This window comes from Zerene cesonia, chromosome 5 (assembly GCF_012273895.1).
Source record: "Zerene cesonia ecotype Mississippi chromosome 5, Zerene_cesonia_1.1, whole genome shotgun sequence".
Taxonomy (NCBI): Eukaryota; Metazoa; Arthropoda; class Insecta; order Lepidoptera; family Pieridae; genus Zerene; species Zerene cesonia.
The window spans coordinates 5580194-5601283 of record NC_052106.1 but is presented as its reverse complement, the minus strand read 5'-3'; the positions used below and the strand labels follow the sequence as shown (position 1 = coordinate 5601283).

The 21090-nt window shown below is 33.7% G+C and overlaps 4 protein-coding genes across 4 annotated transcripts; 3 read left to right on the top strand and 1 right to left on the bottom strand.

The window, feature by feature from the left end:
- Positions 1-378: 378 nt before the first annotated feature.
- On the top strand, positions 379-4783 carry LOC119840191 (carboxypeptidase B-like). Its single transcript, XM_038366704.1, has 8 exons — positions 379-508; positions 841-936; positions 1222-1355; positions 2019-2179; positions 2696-2821; positions 3120-3225; positions 3803-3949; positions 4511-4783. The coding sequence occupies exons 1-8, from the start codon at positions 379-381 to the stop codon at positions 4781-4783; spliced, it is 1173 nt and encodes a 390-aa protein (XP_038222632.1).
- Positions 4784-4943: 160 nt separating this feature from the next.
- LOC119840190 (carboxypeptidase B-like) lies at positions 4944-8778 on the bottom strand. The gene is given in 8 exon segments (XM_038366703.1): positions 4944-5222; positions 5652-5798; positions 6107-6212; positions 6603-6728; positions 7019-7179; positions 7250-7383; positions 8147-8329; positions 8604-8778. Coding segments are annotated over 8 exon segments (1311 nt in total).
- A 2288-nt stretch (positions 8779-11066) lies between these two features.
- Positions 11067-14871, top strand: LOC119840189 (carboxypeptidase B-like). The gene is made up of 8 exons (XM_038366701.1): positions 11067-11070; positions 11444-11626; positions 11910-12064; positions 12249-12409; positions 12483-12608; positions 12906-13002; positions 14077-14223; positions 14605-14871. The coding sequence occupies exons 1-8, from the start codon at positions 11067-11069 to the stop codon at positions 14869-14871; spliced, it is 1140 nt and encodes a 379-aa protein (XP_038222629.1).
- Positions 14872-15881: 1010 nt separating this feature from the next.
- LOC119840026 (carboxypeptidase B-like) lies at positions 15882-20469 on the top strand. Its single transcript, XM_038366519.1, has 7 exons — positions 15882-16038; positions 16633-16766; positions 16992-17152; positions 17478-17600; positions 18915-19020; positions 19610-19756; positions 20197-20469. The coding sequence occupies exons 1-7, from the start codon at positions 15882-15884 to the stop codon at positions 20467-20469; spliced, it is 1101 nt and encodes a 366-aa protein (XP_038222447.1).
- Positions 20470-21090: the final 621 nt, after the last annotated feature.

Below are 21090 nucleotides of genomic sequence, written 5' to 3'. Positions count from 1 at the left end.
GAGTTGCGATAAATGTAAAGATATTTTAATTGCAATTATATTTAGCGGCTGCAATATACTTTTATTTTGACGATTTGACCATTGAGCATAACAAACAATTATAATAAAACCTTTTTGTAACATGTCGCATTAATAATCTGCGATTAAGCAAAGAATATGACAAGTCACGTCGCCGTAGTCTGGCATTTCGTCACTGCCTGCATTTAGACCAGCAGTATTTTCTAAACAAAATTTTAGTTTTATTTATCTTACCTGATACAATTATTTTTAGAGACTTTTATATTAAGAATTTTGAAAGCAGATCTAATATAGATTAAAGAAAAGATTTTAAATGTAACGGATTAATATTATTTATAAAATTAATTAAATATAAATATTATGGCGCTCTATTCAGGCGACGCAGGGTATTCCAATACAATTGACCTTTTGGATGATGATGTAAGTTCTAATGATGAAGATAAAAGAAAATCCGAGTCAGGAACCCAAACAAAATGTTCACGTAATAAAGGTAAATATATAAAAAATGTAATTTTTAATACAATCGTATTAATCACAACGATGGGCTTTTCTGGGTGTTGAATTTATTTTAAACTCACAAAGCTCAATAATAAAAACATTTTGATACACAAGCGTAATTATATAATGTGTGAAGTGTTTGAATGTAAAAGGTTCCCAACTAATTGGTTGAACAAAATGTTATCAAAGACCAATTTATTTAAATTTGTGTGGGATAAAATTCACATCGATAACGTTGGCTGTCCAATAGGTCTAGTGTATTCACCACATCACATATCAATTCATAGATATAAAAAATAATGCATTTTATTTTTATTTTTTTAGGTAAAAAGGTCCATAGCGCTGCTACGCTACGTACATCTCTTAGCAGCGGACTGAAGCACATTATAATACCAACACAAAAAATGAAAAAGAGACGAGGTATGAACGTTTTAAAGGATCCATTATATGTAACCATTATATCCAGATTTGCATGACTTGTTTATTACGTAACGATATTCTTAAAAATATGTGTTGCTTTTCATCTGGTTTTACTTGTTCAATAATATTTTTAATTTACATTCCTTTTTGTTGTCACGTAATTGCGTAGACATTTCAGGATAATATTTAATACTAATTACAAATGCAATAAAATAAATTATTAGTATCTTTGTATCGTCACCATTTTATCATTGACTATTATGATATTGTACATAATCGTTGCAGTAAAATTGATGAACTGGAAACGATATCACAAGTTAAGCGTTATATATTCATTCATGGATGATTTAGAAAGAGACTATCCCGCAATATGTACCGTTTCTGTCATTGGAAAATCTGTGGAAGGCAGGGATATCAAGGTAAACCGATATTAATATGCATTATTATCATTCAGAATTGTAGAACATGCAAGCACTAAAGAAATTGTCCATGAACATTCATTGTAATTTAGTGATTAAAAAGTGACGTCCCGTGTACTGGGGTATGGGGCAGATGATATACATCTGTTTCACTGATCGATTTTCTTTATGGACAAATAGGTGATCAGCCTTCTGTGTCCTGCCAGACCGAGACATTTTTTTTATTGTCCTCACCGGGAATCGAAGCCAGGACCCCTCGGTTCTACGCTCACGCGTTTACCAATGTACCAAGGAGGCGTCGATTAGTAGTCGATTTAGTGATTAGGGACTTGTATTTTATGTTATTATATATGAGTAATTCATCGGCATGCTAATGAAAAGTAACAATGTTATAATTATTTATTTATTATATATTCTTCTCCAATATCTAAAATATGCCTTTGCTTAAACAGTTAACTGCTCCGTTTATAAATTGAAACATACGCACATACATTCCAATACACTAAAAGTTTATAATATAATTAGTATTCCATCAGCATGTATGTCATGGTGTTAATAATATCTAAAGTTAGGACAAAAATGTCAGTATTCAAAACTTTATAAAGTGGAAAATGTTAGGGAAAGAGAGTAAAAGACATATATAAACTCGTGTTTATTATTCAGATGCTGAAAATATCAAACAGCGATGCAACTAACACGTCTGTGTGGCTCGACGCGTCCATACACTCACGGGAGTGGATAAGCACTGCTGTAGTGACATATCTAGCTGATGTTATAGTGAGAAACTTTCACCATCATTCCACATCTATTACAAATAAGGATTGGTAAGATATAACCTTTAAATTACACGAAACTTTATAGATTCTTTGAGTAATACAATTCTTTTTTTCCTTATAGAATACTAGCTGCGCCCCGCGGTTTTACCCGCGTAAGTCCGCAACCCGTAGGAATATCGGGATAAAAAGTTGGCTATATGTTATTCCAGATGTCCAGCTGTCCACGTACCAAATTTCATTGCAATCGGTTTAGTCGTTTTTGTGTAAACGAGTAACAAACACACGTGAATAATTACCATGTCACCATTGAGATTATAATAACAACGTACAAATAAACCAACTCCCGCCTTTTCCAAGTATGCATATAAACTCACATAAAAATATCTACAGTATTTATTAAAATAGCGATTCTCCAAGCTCACATTACATGTTCCAACAATATGTCTCCAAAACAACCCCCATCATGACTTACGTAATCTAAAAATAAGCCCCACTGCTCCAGACGTACGTATAAAAATACGCGATAACCAATCAAATATTTTGAACCACTTTATTACGTGTCAGGTACATTGTTCCCGTGTTGAATCCTGACGGCTATGAGTACACACATACACGTGATCGCATGTGGAGGAAAAACAGAGCTTGCTACGAGGGCGAGTGTGTGGGCGTCGATCTTAATAGGAATTTTAGGTTATTTTTTGAATGATATTCAATGATTATAAGGCTTATGTACGTATTACTACGTATGTTATTTTTCATTTCTAGAGTACGTTCCGGCTTTATTTGTGAAGATTCTTTAATGAACATAACCATAAGCTTATGCTTTTTTTTCTTCCTAGTACTAGTTGGTAAAAGCGACAAAAATGCTTGTTTGTATTATGGGATGTAGTTTTCGAAACGTTTTCTTCTTATAATGTGGTCACGTGTAGTTCTCGTTGAATATAAGGTCGGTCGGTACGGTAGTTTATGTCTAATCATTTTATTTTAGTTATGGTTGGGGCAATAACGGAGACCAAGGGTCATCAGGTGATCCAAGTAACGTGTTCTACCGGGGCCCAGCGCCCTTCTCAGAGCCAGAAACGGCCGCCGTCAGAGTAAGTAAGAATATTTACGATTTAATATAGCATTTTAAATTCTTTTTGTCATTGTCTTGAATTACTTTTTAAATATTTATGCATTGGTTAGTCTGCTGAATTTAATGCAATTTCTTTCAAATTATGTCACGTAATAGAAAAAGTATGTTAGAATAAAAGATAAATATTAAATTAAATTTAAGTCAAGTTCATCAAGTTGTTATAGATACCTTTATTTCCACTCCTGTGTACATATTATGTCATACATGTTATGAAAATTTTCAATTATACAGAATTAATTCAATAATAAAAGCATTTCATTCAGCATTCAATGTATCAGATAAATATCACTGTTCTAATAAATGATACAAGACACCATCCAACATTATTAGCTTTAGGTAAGCGATATACTATGCGGAGAATTGATAACCGTTATCAAAAGTAGTGTCGTTACATAGTTATTAATGAAAATCTGTAATTAGCAAATATTTGCTTCTTTCCATTGAACGAATATGTCGTTGTTAATGGAAAGTATGAGTTGAGCAATTTTGGATTTGCCAAACCTTTCTTGTTTAATTCTTTAACTGTCTCATTCCAGGACACAATACTAGGCGCCTCCTCTCCGTTCAAAGTGTTCCTGTCCTTCCACAGCTACTTCGAGCTGATAATATTCCCGTGGGGATACAAGTGTGAGACGTGCCCTGACTACCTGCATTTGTTGGAGGCCGGCACGTCGATGGCAAGGGTACTCGCGTAAGAGATCGTAGACTAGTTTTTTCATTGCTTGAGCACACATGTTTAAAATGTACTGAGTCGAATGAAAATTAACCATCTACTTAGGTCATGTTTCTAGTTCATATTGGGTCAGAAAATTCTACTATGATAGTTTTTTTTTCTCTTTATTGTTTAAAGGACTTTGTCGCATAGCGATCACGTACTCCCATGAGTTCTATTAACGATTAAACAACACCCATATGCGTACAAATACAGATTATAACTTGACAATAAGTTTTGTAAGCCAATTACGGTGAGTTTGGCCAGCACCCGCACCTCTACCGACGAAGGATGGGCGAAAATGTATATGTGTGAGGTCTGTGCAGGTCTGCAAGATGCTTGTGTTTCGTTGTTGTCTTTCTCAAATTAAAAACCTAAAAATAATGTATGTAAGGTGCCAGTGCTTGTTATGTAGCAAATTTAACGTGTAATAAGAAATAGAAAATTGCAAATATTTCCTATTTATTCTGCTACTGGTTCATACTAGATCAATCAAAATATAGTGAAAACATTTCTTGCATGTCATTTTCAGGCAATTTATGATACCTCAGGGATGATTTACAAGGTGGGCAGCACGAAGGATCTCACATATTTTGCCTGTGGTACCAGCATAGACTGGAGTTATGCTATAGCAAAGATACCATATTCCTTCATGGTAGAACTCAGAAGCAAGAAACACCGGTTCCGATTACCTAAGGATCAAATAAGCGAGACCTGCTTGGAAATTTGGAATGCTGTGAAAAATTTGATGGAGTTTATCGAACGAACGAAGACAAGAAAAGCGACATTTAAAAAGAAACATTGAGTGAAAATGTTGTATACTACTATGTTACACTGCTGTATAAAATATTTTATCGTGTATACTAACAAATGTATTATGTATATTAAATGACTTAAAAAATTTACATTTTTTTTATTTTATGATTTATAATATGTATAAAATCTAAAAGCATACAAATAAACATTCAAGAACTTTTCTTCGAAAACATCGTACAATTTAAACACTTTTTCTGATCCACATAGTCCGCTAAAGCCTTGACGCCATTGAGCACTTCGTGACAACAGTCCATGATCTCCTCTTTGGGTAGAAGAAATTTGTGCTCCTTGCTCCGCAACTCCACGAGGTATGAGAATGGTATGTGAGCAGTTCCATAGCTCCAATCGATACTCGTTCCCGCAGCAAGGTACATTAGGTCTTTAAAATTACCTACTTTATACATACGTCCATTCGTTTCAAATATGGCCTGAAATATAAAAAATATAAAATTAAGCGATAACAAAGAAAATTTTTAACTTATTATTACTAACTCATGATATTTTTATATAATGTGGGTATAAATAAATAAATGTACATGTGTTATTTATAAGCAAAAAAGTCAGCATTATTAGTTTAAACATTTGTCATTAGAATAATAATTTCAACCCATAAATAACGTTGTTACTCTATAATAAAATTAAAAAAAAAATAACATTGCAATAAATATATATTTTTTTTTCTTAAATACCTTCAATTAATTGCATCATTTTAACCATATAAATTTTATCGGGCTATTTTAAATATGGACAGCCAGATTTCTTACAATTACCAACACATAAAACCGAGCATTTCGACATGATCTACATGCAACATGGAAACTAATAATATGATCTAACGAATAAAAAGAATTCTTTACCTTCGCCATAGCAGTGCCACCTTCCAACAAATGAACATAATCGGCGCATGGCTCTGCCGTGAAGCACCATGGAAACGATATAACTTCGCTGTATGCGTGAAATGTCAGGAAGATCTTGAACGGCGTACTGGAGTACAATATTAGATCCTGGCATACAATATTCAAGCTTATAGCAAGAAAATAAGTTCCATTTTTATACAGAAAAAATTCTAAGGCACATAATGTACATGTCCAGTTTATTACATTATAGTAAATGGAGGCAGATGATAACTAATAGAAGATATTATTTTCGCTTTAAGATATGAAAACTTTACCATATCTTACCTCGTTAAGATGGCCATGATGGCACTGTATGATCAATGACATTGAAATTAAATAAAATTATATGAATAATGTTTTAATTAATTTTCTTATATTCAAAAAACATAATAAGAAAGTCAAATTAAAAAATTCACCTTAACAGCGGCTGATTCCGGCTCTGAAAAAGGCTCCACGCCACGAAAGTTTTGGTGATAAGGGTCCCCAGACGAACATTCAGGACCGCACCTTCCCCAATTGTATCTGTCATATAAATATAAATAGAAATGTTAGGTTATATAAAAAGAAAGAATCATTTCACAAAAAAATGTTCAAAATTATGGTTATTTCTACCAATTCGGTTTTGAGTCTACAATGTGACTCTTAATTGTTGAAATTTATACAAAACTAGCTGCAACCCGCGGTTTCACCCGCGTAAGTCCGTGTCTTATAGGAATATCGGGATAAAAAGTTGCCTATATGTTATTCCAGTTGTCCAACTGTCTATGTACCAAATTTCATTGCAATCGGTTTAGTAGTTTTTGCGTGAAAGACCAACAAACGCACACACATCCTTACAAACTACTCGCATTTAAAATATTAGTAAGATAAGATATGCGAATGAGTAAATGTTATCATCTATCATTACTTTACCCAAAATTTCTATTAAGGTCCACACCAACAATAGTGTTATCGACCCGTGCTCTACTCTTGCGCCACATTCTGTCTTGTGTGTGCGAGTGATAGTAACCATCTGGGTTCACAACAGGAACAAAAAACCTAATGAAAAATAAATTTTGATCACTCAATAATATTTTTTAAATTGTTATTGCGACATGAAAGCTGAAAGATGAAATGTTCTTAATGGATAACTGAAATCTCTCATTCCGCCAGTCATAATAAAGGAGAATCGGTCTCAGACAGTTTACTCGTCCGGTCGAATCACGTAATGCTAAAGAATGTAGGGCCTAAGTAACTATTAATCTTGTAAAATAAAGGAAGTTTATGGAGCAAAAAACTAAAGTTTTTGTGATGCAAAAACTAAACGATATCAAATTACTATTACTTACCAATCCTTATTCGTGATGCTTTTCGGAAGATTGTTAAAATTCCTAGCAATATGATCAGCTATGTACGTGATAACCGACGTACTGATCCACTCTCGCGCATGTATCGTCGCGTCCAACCACACGCCCGTATTGCTCGCGTCACTGTTAGAAATTTTCAACATCTTTTAACAATTTACAATGATTTTCTCTCTCGAAATACACGTCACAAACGAAATATGTAAATCAGCTAACTTTTATTTCTCTCCCTTCTATGGAACGGCCGATACTACTGACCGTACACGTGGACGGAAACTGCGATTCCAAATTTTCCATGAAATTATACACCATGTGCAGGGGATAATAATCTTTCCAGTCAAACATGCGTTCTGAAAATGGAACTTACAAAATACGTGTAGTTTAGATAACACTGTCATCTTATATAGCAAATACTTTAAAACTATGTATTTTCATTATAATAGATGTATTACGTGAAATACTATGCGATTCGACGAAGGATAGGAACGACACTGCACAATTTTGTGACGTCATAGGTGTTCAGTTAAATGAAATATACTATGATTGAAATACAAAGAGATAGGCCTAAATTTAAAAATTTCTTCTATATAGGATATAAAAGAAAGTTGTGTTAGTTACACTATTTATAACGCAAAAGGCTTAACCAATTTGGAAGAAATTTGGAAAAGAAACCCGAGAAATTACATTGGATAGCTTTTGTCCCGAAAATCCCAGGGGAACGAGAACTGTGCGGGGAAAGTTCCGGGTCTGTCTACCTTTACCTTTCATTACGCGGAAGATACCGTGTTCGCCGAACTAGTATATTTATAAATCAATGGTATTTTTCAAATGATCTTCGCCTTCAAATTGACACTTATAAGTCGTTGACATTCCTAATCTAAGTAGAATCGCAAAGTACACAGCCATAATGAGACTATAACAGTAATAATTAATAAATGATAGATTGTAGAAGTCCAATCATAACTTATAATGCTTATGCCCAGTATGATAGCTACGCCACTGATGCCCACTTTATTATTAAAGATACTGGATCAAAGTCACTATACGTCGTTTTTTTAGAATTAATTATTGATTGATCTTAAAAAAAAATCAAAACAAGCACTAAATACATACTCTGTGGTGATTTCGATTGTCTTGAAGTGATGGAACCCATGGGGCTCCTTGGTCGCACAATATCGGTAGATGTCACTTCGAACAGTATATTCCTGTCTCTTAACATTTTTTCTATTTGCAACACTCTACTTCCTTCTACCATTATATCTACAGCGGTTTTGCGTTCCTTGCATATTGATATAGCTGTAAATATAACATATATTACGAGTATTATTTCTCTGTGTCAATTAAATTGAGAACGATTCACCAAGCGTAGAGAGTCTGACTCGAATAAAGATTCAATGACCATCGAACAATATTGTACATTTAAAACCATTAATTTGTCAAGGAATGGTAACTGAAAGAACTTTTCGTCCCTTTTATACATTTCTGGTTCTATATTCACTAAGAAACACAGGTAAAGACCCAATATCTGGAGAAACAATATGTTCTTATTAAAACAAAAACGTTAACTCACAGCCTTTGGTGTCTAGGCTCTTTAAGAATGTCCTTTGGCCTTCTTTCAGACATTTTACATCCCATACTTGATACCTAGTAGTCTTAAGTGCCACTTTGGCTAGATTTTATGAAAATTTTAGAGTAGAAAAATGATTTTCGCCACATTGAAATTTTGACAAAGGTTTGACCAACATTTGGCGTTCAAATATTCCTTCGAAATTTGACATACAATCAAAAAAGTTGCAAGTATTGTTATTAGTTTATTAGCACAATATTATAAAAAAGTTTACTCGTGTTATCACATGTCATACATAATGTAGGATTTACATTAAAAAAAAACCTTTCCTCTACAATATCAGGAATACCTTATGAAAAATTCTGAAAACTTATAACTGAATGGATATTTAAAATTATTACAATGATGTCAGTAAAAATAACAACATTATAAAACGTAAATCTGCCTTTCTAATAAATATTACAATATTATAATCATTGCGGATATTTAGTTTATTTTGAGCCTTAGTCTAAAAGGGTAAAGTTAATCCGAATATGGAGTACTTACACAAACAATAGCCATGTAATCAAGAAGAGGCTCAACGAGCTAAGGCGCTAAGCATCGCTCGCTCGATAATTAGATGTAATCAGATATTTTCAGTAAACGGCTCTGTGACTACCCTCCACGTTGCACTCCCTTTTAATGAAAAAAGAATTACTATTGTTTACTCGAACGCAATACGAAGCGAAATCACGCGATATTAAGATACATGTAATTTTCAAGACGATATGATAAAATACACGTGTAAATTGCAGAGCAGAGTCGGGATTATTATCCAGGTGTATTCACCTTAATTGTCCCACAACTGTTCATGAACTTGGATGAAAGAATATCTATATGGAGACGATGGTTTAGACGTTTGTGTAAAAAATAAATCAAAATCCTATTATCCCTATTATGATTTCGATTTCATTATAACGAAACGTTGTATATTCATTGTAATATTAATACGAATTGTCTCGTATTAATAGTAACTAACGAGTAAGTCGTAGACCAAAGCTCAAATAATAGGTCATAAAGTAAACATAGGCCATACACCAGTGTACATTTAATAAGGTAAAAATCTGCTGCTTTTTAAATAAAATTGAATTATTGATAACACCTAATCGAGAAAGTACTGAGAACACCCAGTAAGTCCGCACTCATGGCAGGCCGCTAACCAGACGGCAACCCCAAACATCGCCCGCCACCCGAATGTCGCCTCGACTTCGTCTTACAGGCGTTTATCTTTTTAATTGCACCTCCCCTTGCGACGCTTGTTACCCGCTTGTTAGATTTATCGGGTGCCTTTTGGATATTTTTCAGTCGAGCTTTTTGTTTCAGATTTTTAATTCTTTATTGACCTAGACTTTCAAACTTCGTGGACAAATGGACAAAATTTAATCCATTAAATAAAATAAAATTAATATGGTACATCATGAACCTCAATCAAAACGTTTGTTCGTAACAATAAGTTAAAACAACACACAAGTTAAAAAAACACGAACACGCGTTGGCCTTTTTTCTTTACTTTTAGATGTTGTTTATAGCCAATTACTTAGAGAATAAAATTTAAATTTTATATGAGATTACCTTTATAAGTGAAATTTAATAAACACCAAACTAACGAGCACATAGAATGCAAATTAATGAAGTACACAAAAGTCTAATTTACGTTCCTAGTAACCTTAGTACAACCATCGAGGTTTCGGTATGCTTGATTAAATGGATACCGAATGATCCTTATTCCGTGATAATAGAGTTCAAATTGGAATGGTCTAGAAAAATAAATTGCTGGGATCGGCAATTAGTCGCTAAATGTAGGTATACCAATGTGGGGGATAGGGGGAACACCCTGCTTTGTTTTTCATTAGAAGCTGCTTACGGCCCTCAATGTCGCCCGTCGACGTGGCTTAACATTAAATGCGAAAAACTATTTAATTTACTGATCCTCTATCGCCGATTTATTAATAAAGTTTTCGTAAATAGTTGTTCCACTAGTCAGAAGGCAATAACTCTATCAAATTTAAAGAATGTAAGTAGTAATTAGTAATAACGATTCTAAAATGTGACGAATAGATAAAATATCACCTGTATAAAATATATAAAACTCGAAAGGAGTTTGGATCCAAAAAAGAAATAACACTTTGATAGGGAAAACTACTATGGGCCATGGAGTTATTCACTTTTCCCAGAAAAGTGGGAAAAATGAATAACTCTACGCTCTACTCTACGCTGGGAAATATATAAACAAATAGGTTTACGCTAATTTTAATGGTTGAAATTAAATTTAAAATTAAAATCGTCTTATTAATTTTAAATAGCAACATATTCGACTCTAATAGCGTAATGCCAATGTCAGTTTAAGCAATGATGTTTATAGAAACACTAAATATGGCCAAAACCATCAAAAACGTTTAAATCCATTGCAATTTTTTGTTACCTAATATGGGTAAAATTAAATAGATAATAGATTTCTTCCTAATCTTTAACTATGATAACCATAATGCAGTATACAAATAATATAAACAGTTAATTACATAAAAAATACAAACAGTTTACTTTCGAAATCATCTAAATTATAGTCATAAAACAATTAAATAATGGACATTATAAAAACAATGTTTGAGATGACAAATTAAATTGATCTATATCTCACGCCCAAGATTATAAAACTTAATGAACAAAAATGAAACCAAGTGGATCATATTACCACGAAACACCAGCAAAACGTTATTTTTCACGGCGACGCATGAAATATTATATATTTAATGACAGTGAAGAATCTGATAATAATACAATCGTAACTACATCATCTGATGCAGGCAACGAACAAGATACAGATGATCATTATAATTTTCATGAACATGATAATATTCTTATGAAAGATGTGCAGAATGCTGAGAAATCAAAGTCGAAAATCGTTCACAGCAATCCCATACAAGCTGATAATGAAACAATAGGCACGGGAACATCCCAACCTAAATTGAAAATACGAAATGAGCCAAGTACGTACAATGTTCTAATTTTATACCTAGCTGCGCCCCGCGGTTTCACCCGCGTAAGTCCGTATCCCGTAGGAATATCGGGATAAAAAGTTGCCTACATGTTATTCCAGTTGTTCAGCTGCCTACGTACCAAATTTCATTGCAATCGATTCAGTAGTTTTTGCGTGAAAGAGGAACAAACACGCATACATTCTTACAAACTTTCGCATTTATAATATTAGCAGGATTTAAAGTAAATAACTTATGACAATTTATTTACTGAGCCAATAATCTTTGGCTATAGAAGCAGCAAAAGAAGAACCATGTAAACCAATGGACTGGGAGAACTACCATCGTTTACGCGTAATACATAACTTTATGGATGAACTCGAATCTAGATACCCGTCAATATGCACAGTTGGATACATTGGCTCATCTCTTGAGGGCAGAGATTTAAAGGTAAAAAAAGCCAAGAAATCAGTGAGAATTTGAGCCGCAATATCTTTTCTTTGGTTTTAAATTTTGTCTTAAAATTACGTTTTATAAAGATCTTTTCCGCAATAGGTGTTAGTGAATTGTTATCTAAATCAATTGTTTCATATTGAACGTGCACGCCTTTAAGTTATCTCAGCAACTGTTCTAGATTCTAAAAGTATCAAACAGTGATGCTAGCAACGCTAGTGTTTGGATGGATGCAGGTATCCACGCAAGAGAGTGGATTGCCCCAGCCGTCGCTACATATATCGCAAATCATATCGCGAGAAATTTTCAGAATCTACCCGATTATGTGACAAATAAGGATTGGTATGCATTTACTTTGTGAACTTTGGACTTTTAATATGAATAGCGAGGTAATAATGACACTTCCGTATTTAAGGTATTTTCTTCCCGTCGTCAACCCAGATGGATATGAGTATTCCCATACAGTAGACCGAATGTGGAGGAAAAATAGAGCATGGCACGGCGGCCAATGTTTGGGTGTCGATTTGAATAGAAATTTTAGGTACGTTATATTAATTCGTCCAATAAGCGACTTATATGTCGTTATCATACTTATTAAAAAAAAATTAAACCCTACAATGCAGTTTCATCAAGTGGCAACAATGCTTACTAAATCTTGTATGAGAATAGATGTTAAAAACGTCTACAGCAACTTAAAATAATACGATTTTTGCTTTCGTAGAGTCATGAAATCTTAAATAGGACTAAAACAAATACACACTTTTCGAGTTCGTGTTGAAATATAGTTTCTAATTATTTATCTGCAAGCTCAGATTCTGTTAATTACGTATACTTTCAGTTTCGGATGGGGGGGAAAAGGATCATCGGACAACCCGGCCAATTCATTTTATCGCGGCCCTGAGCCTTTCTCAGAACCAGAGTCCAGTGCAATGAGGGTATGTTAGCTTGAATTTTGATATACTCTACCCGTGACCGCAGTATTAAGAGAAAACATATAATTGTACAACGCCTTTGATCTCGTAGTAAAAGGCAAAAAATTTCAACAACATCTCAATAGTAGTAAATATTATAGTTATTTTAAAACGTTAATAAAACATACGCGAGGCAGCCCCGAACGTATACGTATGTAGCTCGGGCTCGTTCCTGCCGCGTGTCTCCTTTCTCCTACGCGATAAAAACTAATGTAAGGTAATAGACATCACCATAACTAACATTTAATTTAACCCGAAATATTTATCAACAAAATAAATTATTTCAATTTTCTTAGTTTAAAGCCCGTTGACAAATAATAATATTAACAATTACTTCTTTAACACTCAATGAAACTCGTCTCGTATACCATAAACATTCATTTTCACATAATTAAATACAGGTAACGCTATCATTTATAAATAAAGACGAAATCGATACAGTTCGCTGCACCAATATTTGCTTTACTCTATATACAATGTACAAAGCCGCCATTTCATTATAATTATATGATCACAGCGTTGCAACAACGTAGTAATAAAGTCTGCCACGTCGCTAGGTAAATGTAAATCCGGCATCATTTGGCTGTAATGTGATGTTGATACCAAAATCGTGTCATCGCCACTGGACGCCGAGATTAAACTGCAAACAGGATTTAGTCGTAAATCAATTTCACTGCATTGGTTTTATATCACTCTGTTGCATTTAATTAATGTACTAGATACTCGTTTAATGTGCGTGCTTGTTAAAAACAGTGGACGTTGAACTTGTGGCGATACGTACTAGAACTGTATAAAGGCTATTAGTTTAATGATACGTCTATTGAATTGTAAAACCTATTGTGACGTTCGTTTGGAAATAAATAATTTTATAACTTGTTTGAAAGTTTAAAATGCACCACTCTAAATAAAGTTTTGTTACCTTATAAGGATGTATACATCATATGAATGGAATTAAAATTGACAATATCTCTTATATATAGAATATAAATGTTGTGGAATATAGGATTATCAACATCAGTCAATTTAATCACTTTTCAGGACTTCTTATCGAAAAGTGGGATAACATTCAAAGTGTACATAACCCTACATAGCTATGGACAAATTATTTTATTTCCCTTCGCGTACAGAGACGAACTGTGTCCGGACTATGTGCGTTTGCTGGAAGGAGCTACAGTCATGTCTAAGGTTATCCTAAATCCAACAAGCTAATAAGATAGCCAGAAAAAAATTACACAGTATTTTATATTTTCCTTGTTCCATTTTCTTAAATCTCTCATTGCTTTTGTCAAAATTTTGCAGGACAATAAAAATATTGCGATATAGTTTTACTAATATTCACTATGGCCTGTCTATTAAGTAAAATTTAAGGTTCATTTTCTGAAGACGCAAAAAGCATTCCATAAGGACATGCTAAATATCATAGATACACAAATTAAAATCTTTAATTTCTAAATGTATATTTTACTACTAGTATTATAATAATCTCGTAAAATCGAACGCAAGAAAATACTATATCAGACATATATTTAACCTACTATCTAAGAGACGGAATATCTCAATTTACAGGCTATCCATGACTGCAATGGTAACACCTACAAAGTCGGTATTTCAAGAGATGTTCTGTACGGTGCAGCAGGGACTAGCAATGACTGGAGCTACGGTGCCGCAAAAATTCCCTATTGCTATCTGATAGAACTGAGGAGCAAGAAGCACAAGTTCAAATTGCCAAAGGAAGAAATCGAAGAAACGGGCCATGAAATCCTAAACTGCGTTCAGGCGCTCATGAAATTTGTTGACGCGAGGGATAATAAAATGTGCCATCCTGAATTATAAGGCGTACATTTTTAGCTTTATGGTATACTAGCTGCGCCCCGCGGTTTCACCCGCGTAAGTCCGTATCCAGTGGAAATATCGGGATAAAAGTTGCCTATACGTTATTCCAGTTGTCCAGCTATCTACGTACGAAATTTCATTGCAATCGGTCCAGCAGTTTTTGCGTGAAAGCGCAACAAACTCACACACATCCTTACAAACTTTCGCATTTATGATATTAGTAGGATTTGAGCAGATTTAAAGTATTTCTACAATCAATTTTTTGATGTGTTTGTGAAGGTAGTACTTAATTAAATAAAAATTTATTTCTCATATATTAAATTATGCGATCCTATAAAAACTCATTTTATATGACGATATGCATGACATACGAAAAGTTGTTTCAAAATGTCACCACTCACTTGAAAGTCAAAATTACAAGTAAAAAAATAGTAAGATATTTGTGAAAATTTTTATTTATATTTATTTTATTAAAGAAGAATTTTATAACTATCACAGTGGCACCACCAAACTTCAGAACCCAAGTATGGGAAATAAGATTTACTAATGAGGGGCAAAGATTTTTCGTAAAGACTCTCGACTCTGCAGGAGGTGAATATAAAATAAATCTCATATTATTATTTCTTATTATTATTGCAAGTGTTTATTTGTACACATGAAAAATATGAAACAGGAACGACTTCAAGAGAGAAAAATCCTTATATATAATAACACATTTACTTATTATTTAAGCTTATAGATTAAAAATCAAAACATTAAACTTCCTCAACTCTTTACCACCCAACTTCAAAAGAAGGAGGTTATCAAAACGATTTTACTTTTCCGGTTCTATAAGCTTAGAACTTTAAACTAGGTGAACCAATTCTTATAGTTCCTTATATATTGAAAGGTTAGTGCGTCTCGTGTAGCATTTGAGTTTGTTCTAAATCTGATAAATAATAATTTAATCACTACACATGCACGTCGTCAATTATTCAGCAATAAACATCTGGAAGGAAGAACACAGCACCATGGACGTTATGGTAGAAGGGCCTAGAGCCGCTCAGGTGGCCAGCATGCTGCACGAAAGAGAAATACCATACGCCATTGCTATGGGTGACGTAGATATTATGGTGGAGAAGGAACAGGGCACTGTGCTCAACAAACTTGTAAAGAATTCAGCTACAGGTACAACAGATAAGCTATGAATGTGTATTTAGTAATCTTATTATGAAGTGGCGTAATAAATATCATGTAAGAAACGATATAGATAAAAATCAATCACATATAATAGTTTGTAGAAGATACGCGAGTGAATGTAAAATATGAACATCACGCTAATTGCCATTGATAATTACTAATTTTCTTAATGCTCCATAATGCAAATAGAGTTCCGTTACAATTATTATATTATTAGTCTTTTGTAAAAATCGATCGATTTTGTCTTAATTAATGCAATAACAAAATCACTTACCTAATTAATTTAAATCATAAATTAATTGTACCCAGATAAATACGTGCTCCAACTTTTAAATCAGTTAATGTATTTAGAAACATTAGTATGTAAAAACACATTACGTTATTATTTTATTAGTCTGATTATAGGATACCTTACATAACCATTATTGAAATCAGTGTTAATTCTGTAACCACTAACTTGACACGTTCAGCTATAAATGTTAAAAACTACTAGTCGTCAATTAGTTTGCGAGGACTAACAAACCTTCACCTTAATTTTATTTATTTTTTTAACTAGAGTGTTTTGTTTAATTGTATAAAAAGTACGACCAATGGATTGGCACAGTTACCACCGTTTGGATGTAATCTACACGTGGATGGATAATTTACAAAAGGAGTATCCATACTTGTGTAGCGTCATGGTGATCGGTAAATCTGCTGAAGACAGAGACATAAAGGTAAGTCACATTGCTCGTATAATTATTGTTATCATTTGTGTGCAATTAGATGACTTAAAATTAGTTTTGTTTCATGAATTATTTGGATCTCTTTTAAATGACGTTTACCATTGACAAATTTTGGATGAATTAAGCCGAATTGGCAATAATCCATTTCATAGCTGAATAAAAAAAGTAATTAAGAAATAAAAAAGCACAAATAAAACAGAAGATATTCCATTCCAGTTACTAAAGATATCCAATGGAACCAAGGGTAACACAGGGGTATGGATCGATGGCACCATCCACCCGCGTGAGTGGATCACCACTGCGGTTGTCACTTACATCGCCAACCAGATTGTGAGGAATTTCCATGAGTACTCTGAGAGTGTGACGAGTAAAGATTGGTGAGTTTACAAATATCTCTATTTATTCGATTTTTGAGCATTCTAACTTCCGTGTGGATGCACCTTTAGGATGACTTTTCAGCCATTAAAGCTTGATTAACAAGAATGTAAATGGATATTTAAAAAAACACCATTTTAGACACAAATTGTTTGTAATTGATGAATTCAGACCCATTTACTACGAAAATACCAATGCAGAAGTCATAATTTTTAAGTTAAAAGTTGAATAGTTTATATAACTAAAAGATGATTTATAAACAAAAATGTTTAATGAATTGAATTAATACCGAGGTAACATTTCTAATTCTTGTCTCATTTTTTCTAGGTATATTTTACCAGTCTTAAATCCAGATGGCTACGAATATACGCATACACATGATCGTATGTGGAGAAAAAATAGAGCACAGTACGGTGAATGTGTAGGTGTGGATCTCAACAGGAACTTTAGGTGTGTTATTATTATTGTACATATCATCATCATCAGCCCATATATGTTCCCACTGCTGGGACACAGTCCTCCTATAAGGGATCAGGCCATAATCCACCACGCTGGCCAAGTGCGGGTTGACAGATGTCACTTTTGATTCTCGGACATGCCGGTTTCCTCACGATGTTTTACTTCACCGTGAGCAGCGGTGATGTTATCTACATGCGTAGATAAATTGAAAAATCAATTTATTTCCTGCACGCTCGCCCGGTCTCGAACCCCGACTTAACGATTTTGAAGTCCGAGGTTCTCACCACTGAGCCACCACTGCACAGCTACTGCTGCTTTTGATTGTACATGTATTATCGTGTATGGTATGGCTTAAGATTACTCAATATTAAACTAAATATATAGAGAAGACTATATTATAAAAATGTCATTTCTAACATTTATAATATAAACTTTTCTATCCTTACTAAAATTTTAGTTACGATAGTGTATTTGTTTGATTGTCTGTCTAATCTGTTATTATGCTTGTTGTTTGGAAATAGGCATCTATAAAGTAGCCTGCTACTTTACCGCGGTTAAACGCGGACATTTATTTTGACTACGGGAAAGCTATGGGCAGAAAATTAATTTTTAAAAAATTATTAAAGAATGAAAATTATTATAAAGTAATATAGCTTTTCTATATAAAACAAAATCGTTGTACAGTAAAACTTGGTTAAGTGGGACCTGGATAAGTGAGAAACCTCCGTAACTGGAACTCATGCTGAGGTCCCAACACTTTGGCACTGAATTACCTCTGTTAGTGGGACGAGGTAAACCTCTATATCTGGGATTTGTTCTTTTGATTTATCATCATAGTTACCTCTATAATTGAGACAGCGAGTAAATTTTATATGCATAAACCTCTGTAACTGAGATAACATTGTTTGTTTACTCATTCTTATTCTACCCACAAAGTCCACACGTAATTTCAAGTACGTAAGTACAAATTTTGACCTTCAATTAGCTTCAGTTTTAGTTTCACTTTACTATCATACAAATGTTTATTTGAAAAATGTCAAAACGAAAGCTACAATCGTTATCATTACGTGAAAAACTGAAGTTAATATTCGTTTATGAAAGTGGGAAGATACGCGAAGAGACCTCTATTAATGGAACCCTCTGTAAATGAGACAGATATTTATTTATACCTGTATATCTGAGACACTGGGTAAGTGGAATACCTCTATAAGTGAAACGACATTGCAGGTCCCTTGATGTCTCACTTAGCCAGGTTTCACTGTATTATTAATTTGAATAATATTTCTTTTCATATTACCAAATCAGTTACGGATGGGGCGAAAAAGGCGAAGAAGGCTCCTCCGATGATCCCGGAAATATATTTTTCCGAGGCCCGAAAGCGTTTTCGGAGCCGGAAACGGCAGCTGTTAAGGTATTACTTATATTATATAATGTTGTGATTTCCACTGTAGTACTATTGTAAATGAGATTTTTATGTATAGAGGGCAACCGAGGTGGTTCGCCTAATGGTAATCGGTTATCCCCGTCTATGAATATTTGCGCAGACGTCTGCAAAATACAAAATTAAAAATAAGGAATGTGGAAAAAATTGAATGAACTGGGAAAGGTGAGATATAGGATACGGGGCTTATTAGTGGCGACTATTGGTGTGTGCTCTGGGAGCGCGTGTAATTGGGTATAATTTACAAAAACCTTATAAAACATATAGATAGATAGCCTTCATAAATGTGATTATTCATTAGGACTTATTTATAACCATAAACCTTATTTTGATACCACTGTAGTGATCTGTGAAAGTTTTTTCTTTTATTGTATTTGATTCACATGAGAACCTGACATGACCAATACCAGACCAATACCAATACCTTCATTTGGCATCAAAACAAGAATTAAATGTAGAAAGTACAAACAATTTTAAGATGCAAAACATAAGTGATGATGCCAAATGGTTCCCACATCAGTGTAAGTCTGATAATGCAGTTATTCTTCCTTGTCCGCAGCGCACAATCCTGCACAGCGGGACAAATTTCAAGGTGTTCATCTCATTTCACAGCTACGGAGAGGTGATAATCTTCCCCTGGGGCTATACAGCCGACCCTTGTCCCGATTATGTCGAATTACTTGAAGGAGGGACCGCTATGGCCAAGGTTTCTGCCTTAATTACTCTAATTTAAAGAAACACTTATGTCCTTTAATGAATCCTTAATCGAGTAGATAATTGGATGGAAGAGCCGTTAGCTGTGAATTTATTCAATGCTAATTAAGATAAAAAAGCTCCTATCAAAAATGTATACTCATTTTAATCTTTGTAAGAGTTACAGATTCGATCACAAATTTATACTATATTAGTAGATAAGAAATCTTTGAATACAAATGAAATAACTGTGCAATTAATAAGTAAGGTTTTGCAATATAAACCTATTTTTGAAGAAATAACAAACAAACAAACATTATCCTACAATCTTATGTTACGCTTTATTTAGAAGCAATAGACTTTTAGGATTGTATCTTTAAATAAGATTCATAGCAGGTCTAGATGTAATAGATGTGATATCAATATTAATATATAAACCATATATTTTTTCAGGCTATTTTCGAAGCCAGTGGGCATACTTACAAGGTTGGCAGTACAAAGGATCTCATGTACTTCTCAGCCGGCACCAGCGTCGATTGGAGCTATGGGGTGGCGAACATACCCTTTTCATACATGATAGAATTGAGAGGCAAAGAACATAGATTTCTCCTACCCAGAGAAGATATCATACCCACTGCAAGGGAGGCAATGTGTGGCGTATTACGACTTCTTGATTTCGTGGATAAAAGATGCAAAGGCACACAAGCCTGCGTGTGTCCAAAATAGTCTCGAAATAAAACCAAACTATATGTTATATTTATATACGAGAAATATTCTGAAACCTGTTTTAAGTAAAATATTTAATAGAAAGAAACATCTTCAACTTCCATAATGAAATATGTGCTTTAAATAAATTTTGGAATCATTTTATGTTGTGTGATTACAAAAGCAATGTATTTCGCTGCGGTCTCGAATAATATGGATGCAATCCAAAAATGTATTCCACGCACCATCAAATGTGCTCCAATATTTTGGTTTATTGTTTCACATCAGTAGTTGCCAAAAGTATCAATATTATATTTGGCTCGGATAGAAATTCAACATTAAAAATTTCGATAACTTTATTTACAGACTTGTATTATCATACAATTAACAAATATTAAACATAGCAATTTGGAATTCACATTCATTTATCTAACACCTATCGACGATGAGCACTAAACCCAAATTTTACTCCAACATACACCATAACCAACTTAGATTGTCTTTTCTAACAGCCCATCTACACAGATTCTATCCACGTCTTCCACTACTAAATTCATTAGTATACATCCAAGTGCACTGCATCCAAATTTCCACTTCGTCAATATTGACTTGAGTCCATGTGCTCGGGACAAAACACCAGTT

Coding starts and splice junctions, on each gene's coding strand:
- LOC119840191 (XM_038366704.1), top strand. CDS start 379: ATGGCGCTCTATTCAGGCGACGCAGGGTATTCCAATACAATTGACCTT. Junction 2,180..2,695: donor TCTATTACAAATAAGGATTG/GTAAGATATAAC, acceptor ATTACGTGTCAG/GTACATTGTTCCCGTGTTGA. Junction 3,226..3,802: donor CAGAAACGGCCGCCGTCAGA/GTAAGTAAGAAT, acceptor GTCTCATTCCAG/GACACAATACTAGGCGCCTC.
- LOC119840189 (XM_038366701.1), top strand. Junction 11,627..11,909: donor GAAAATACGAAATGAGCCAA/GTACGTACAATG, acceptor CTTTGGCTATAG/AAGCAGCAAAAGAAGAACCA. Junction 14,224..14,604: donor GAGCTACAGTCATGTCTAAG/GTTATCCTAAAT, acceptor CTCAATTTACAG/GCTATCCATGACTGCAATGG.
- LOC119840026 (XM_038366519.1), top strand. CDS start 15,882: ATGGACGTTATGGTAGAAGGGCCTAGAGCCGCTCAGGTGGCCAGCATG. Junction 16,039..16,632: donor TGTAAAGAATTCAGCTACAG/GTACAACAGATA, acceptor TTGTATAAAAAG/TACGACCAATGGATTGGCAC. Junction 19,757..20,196: donor GAGGGACCGCTATGGCCAAG/GTTTCTGCCTTA, acceptor ATATTTTTTCAG/GCTATTTTCGAAGCCAGTGG.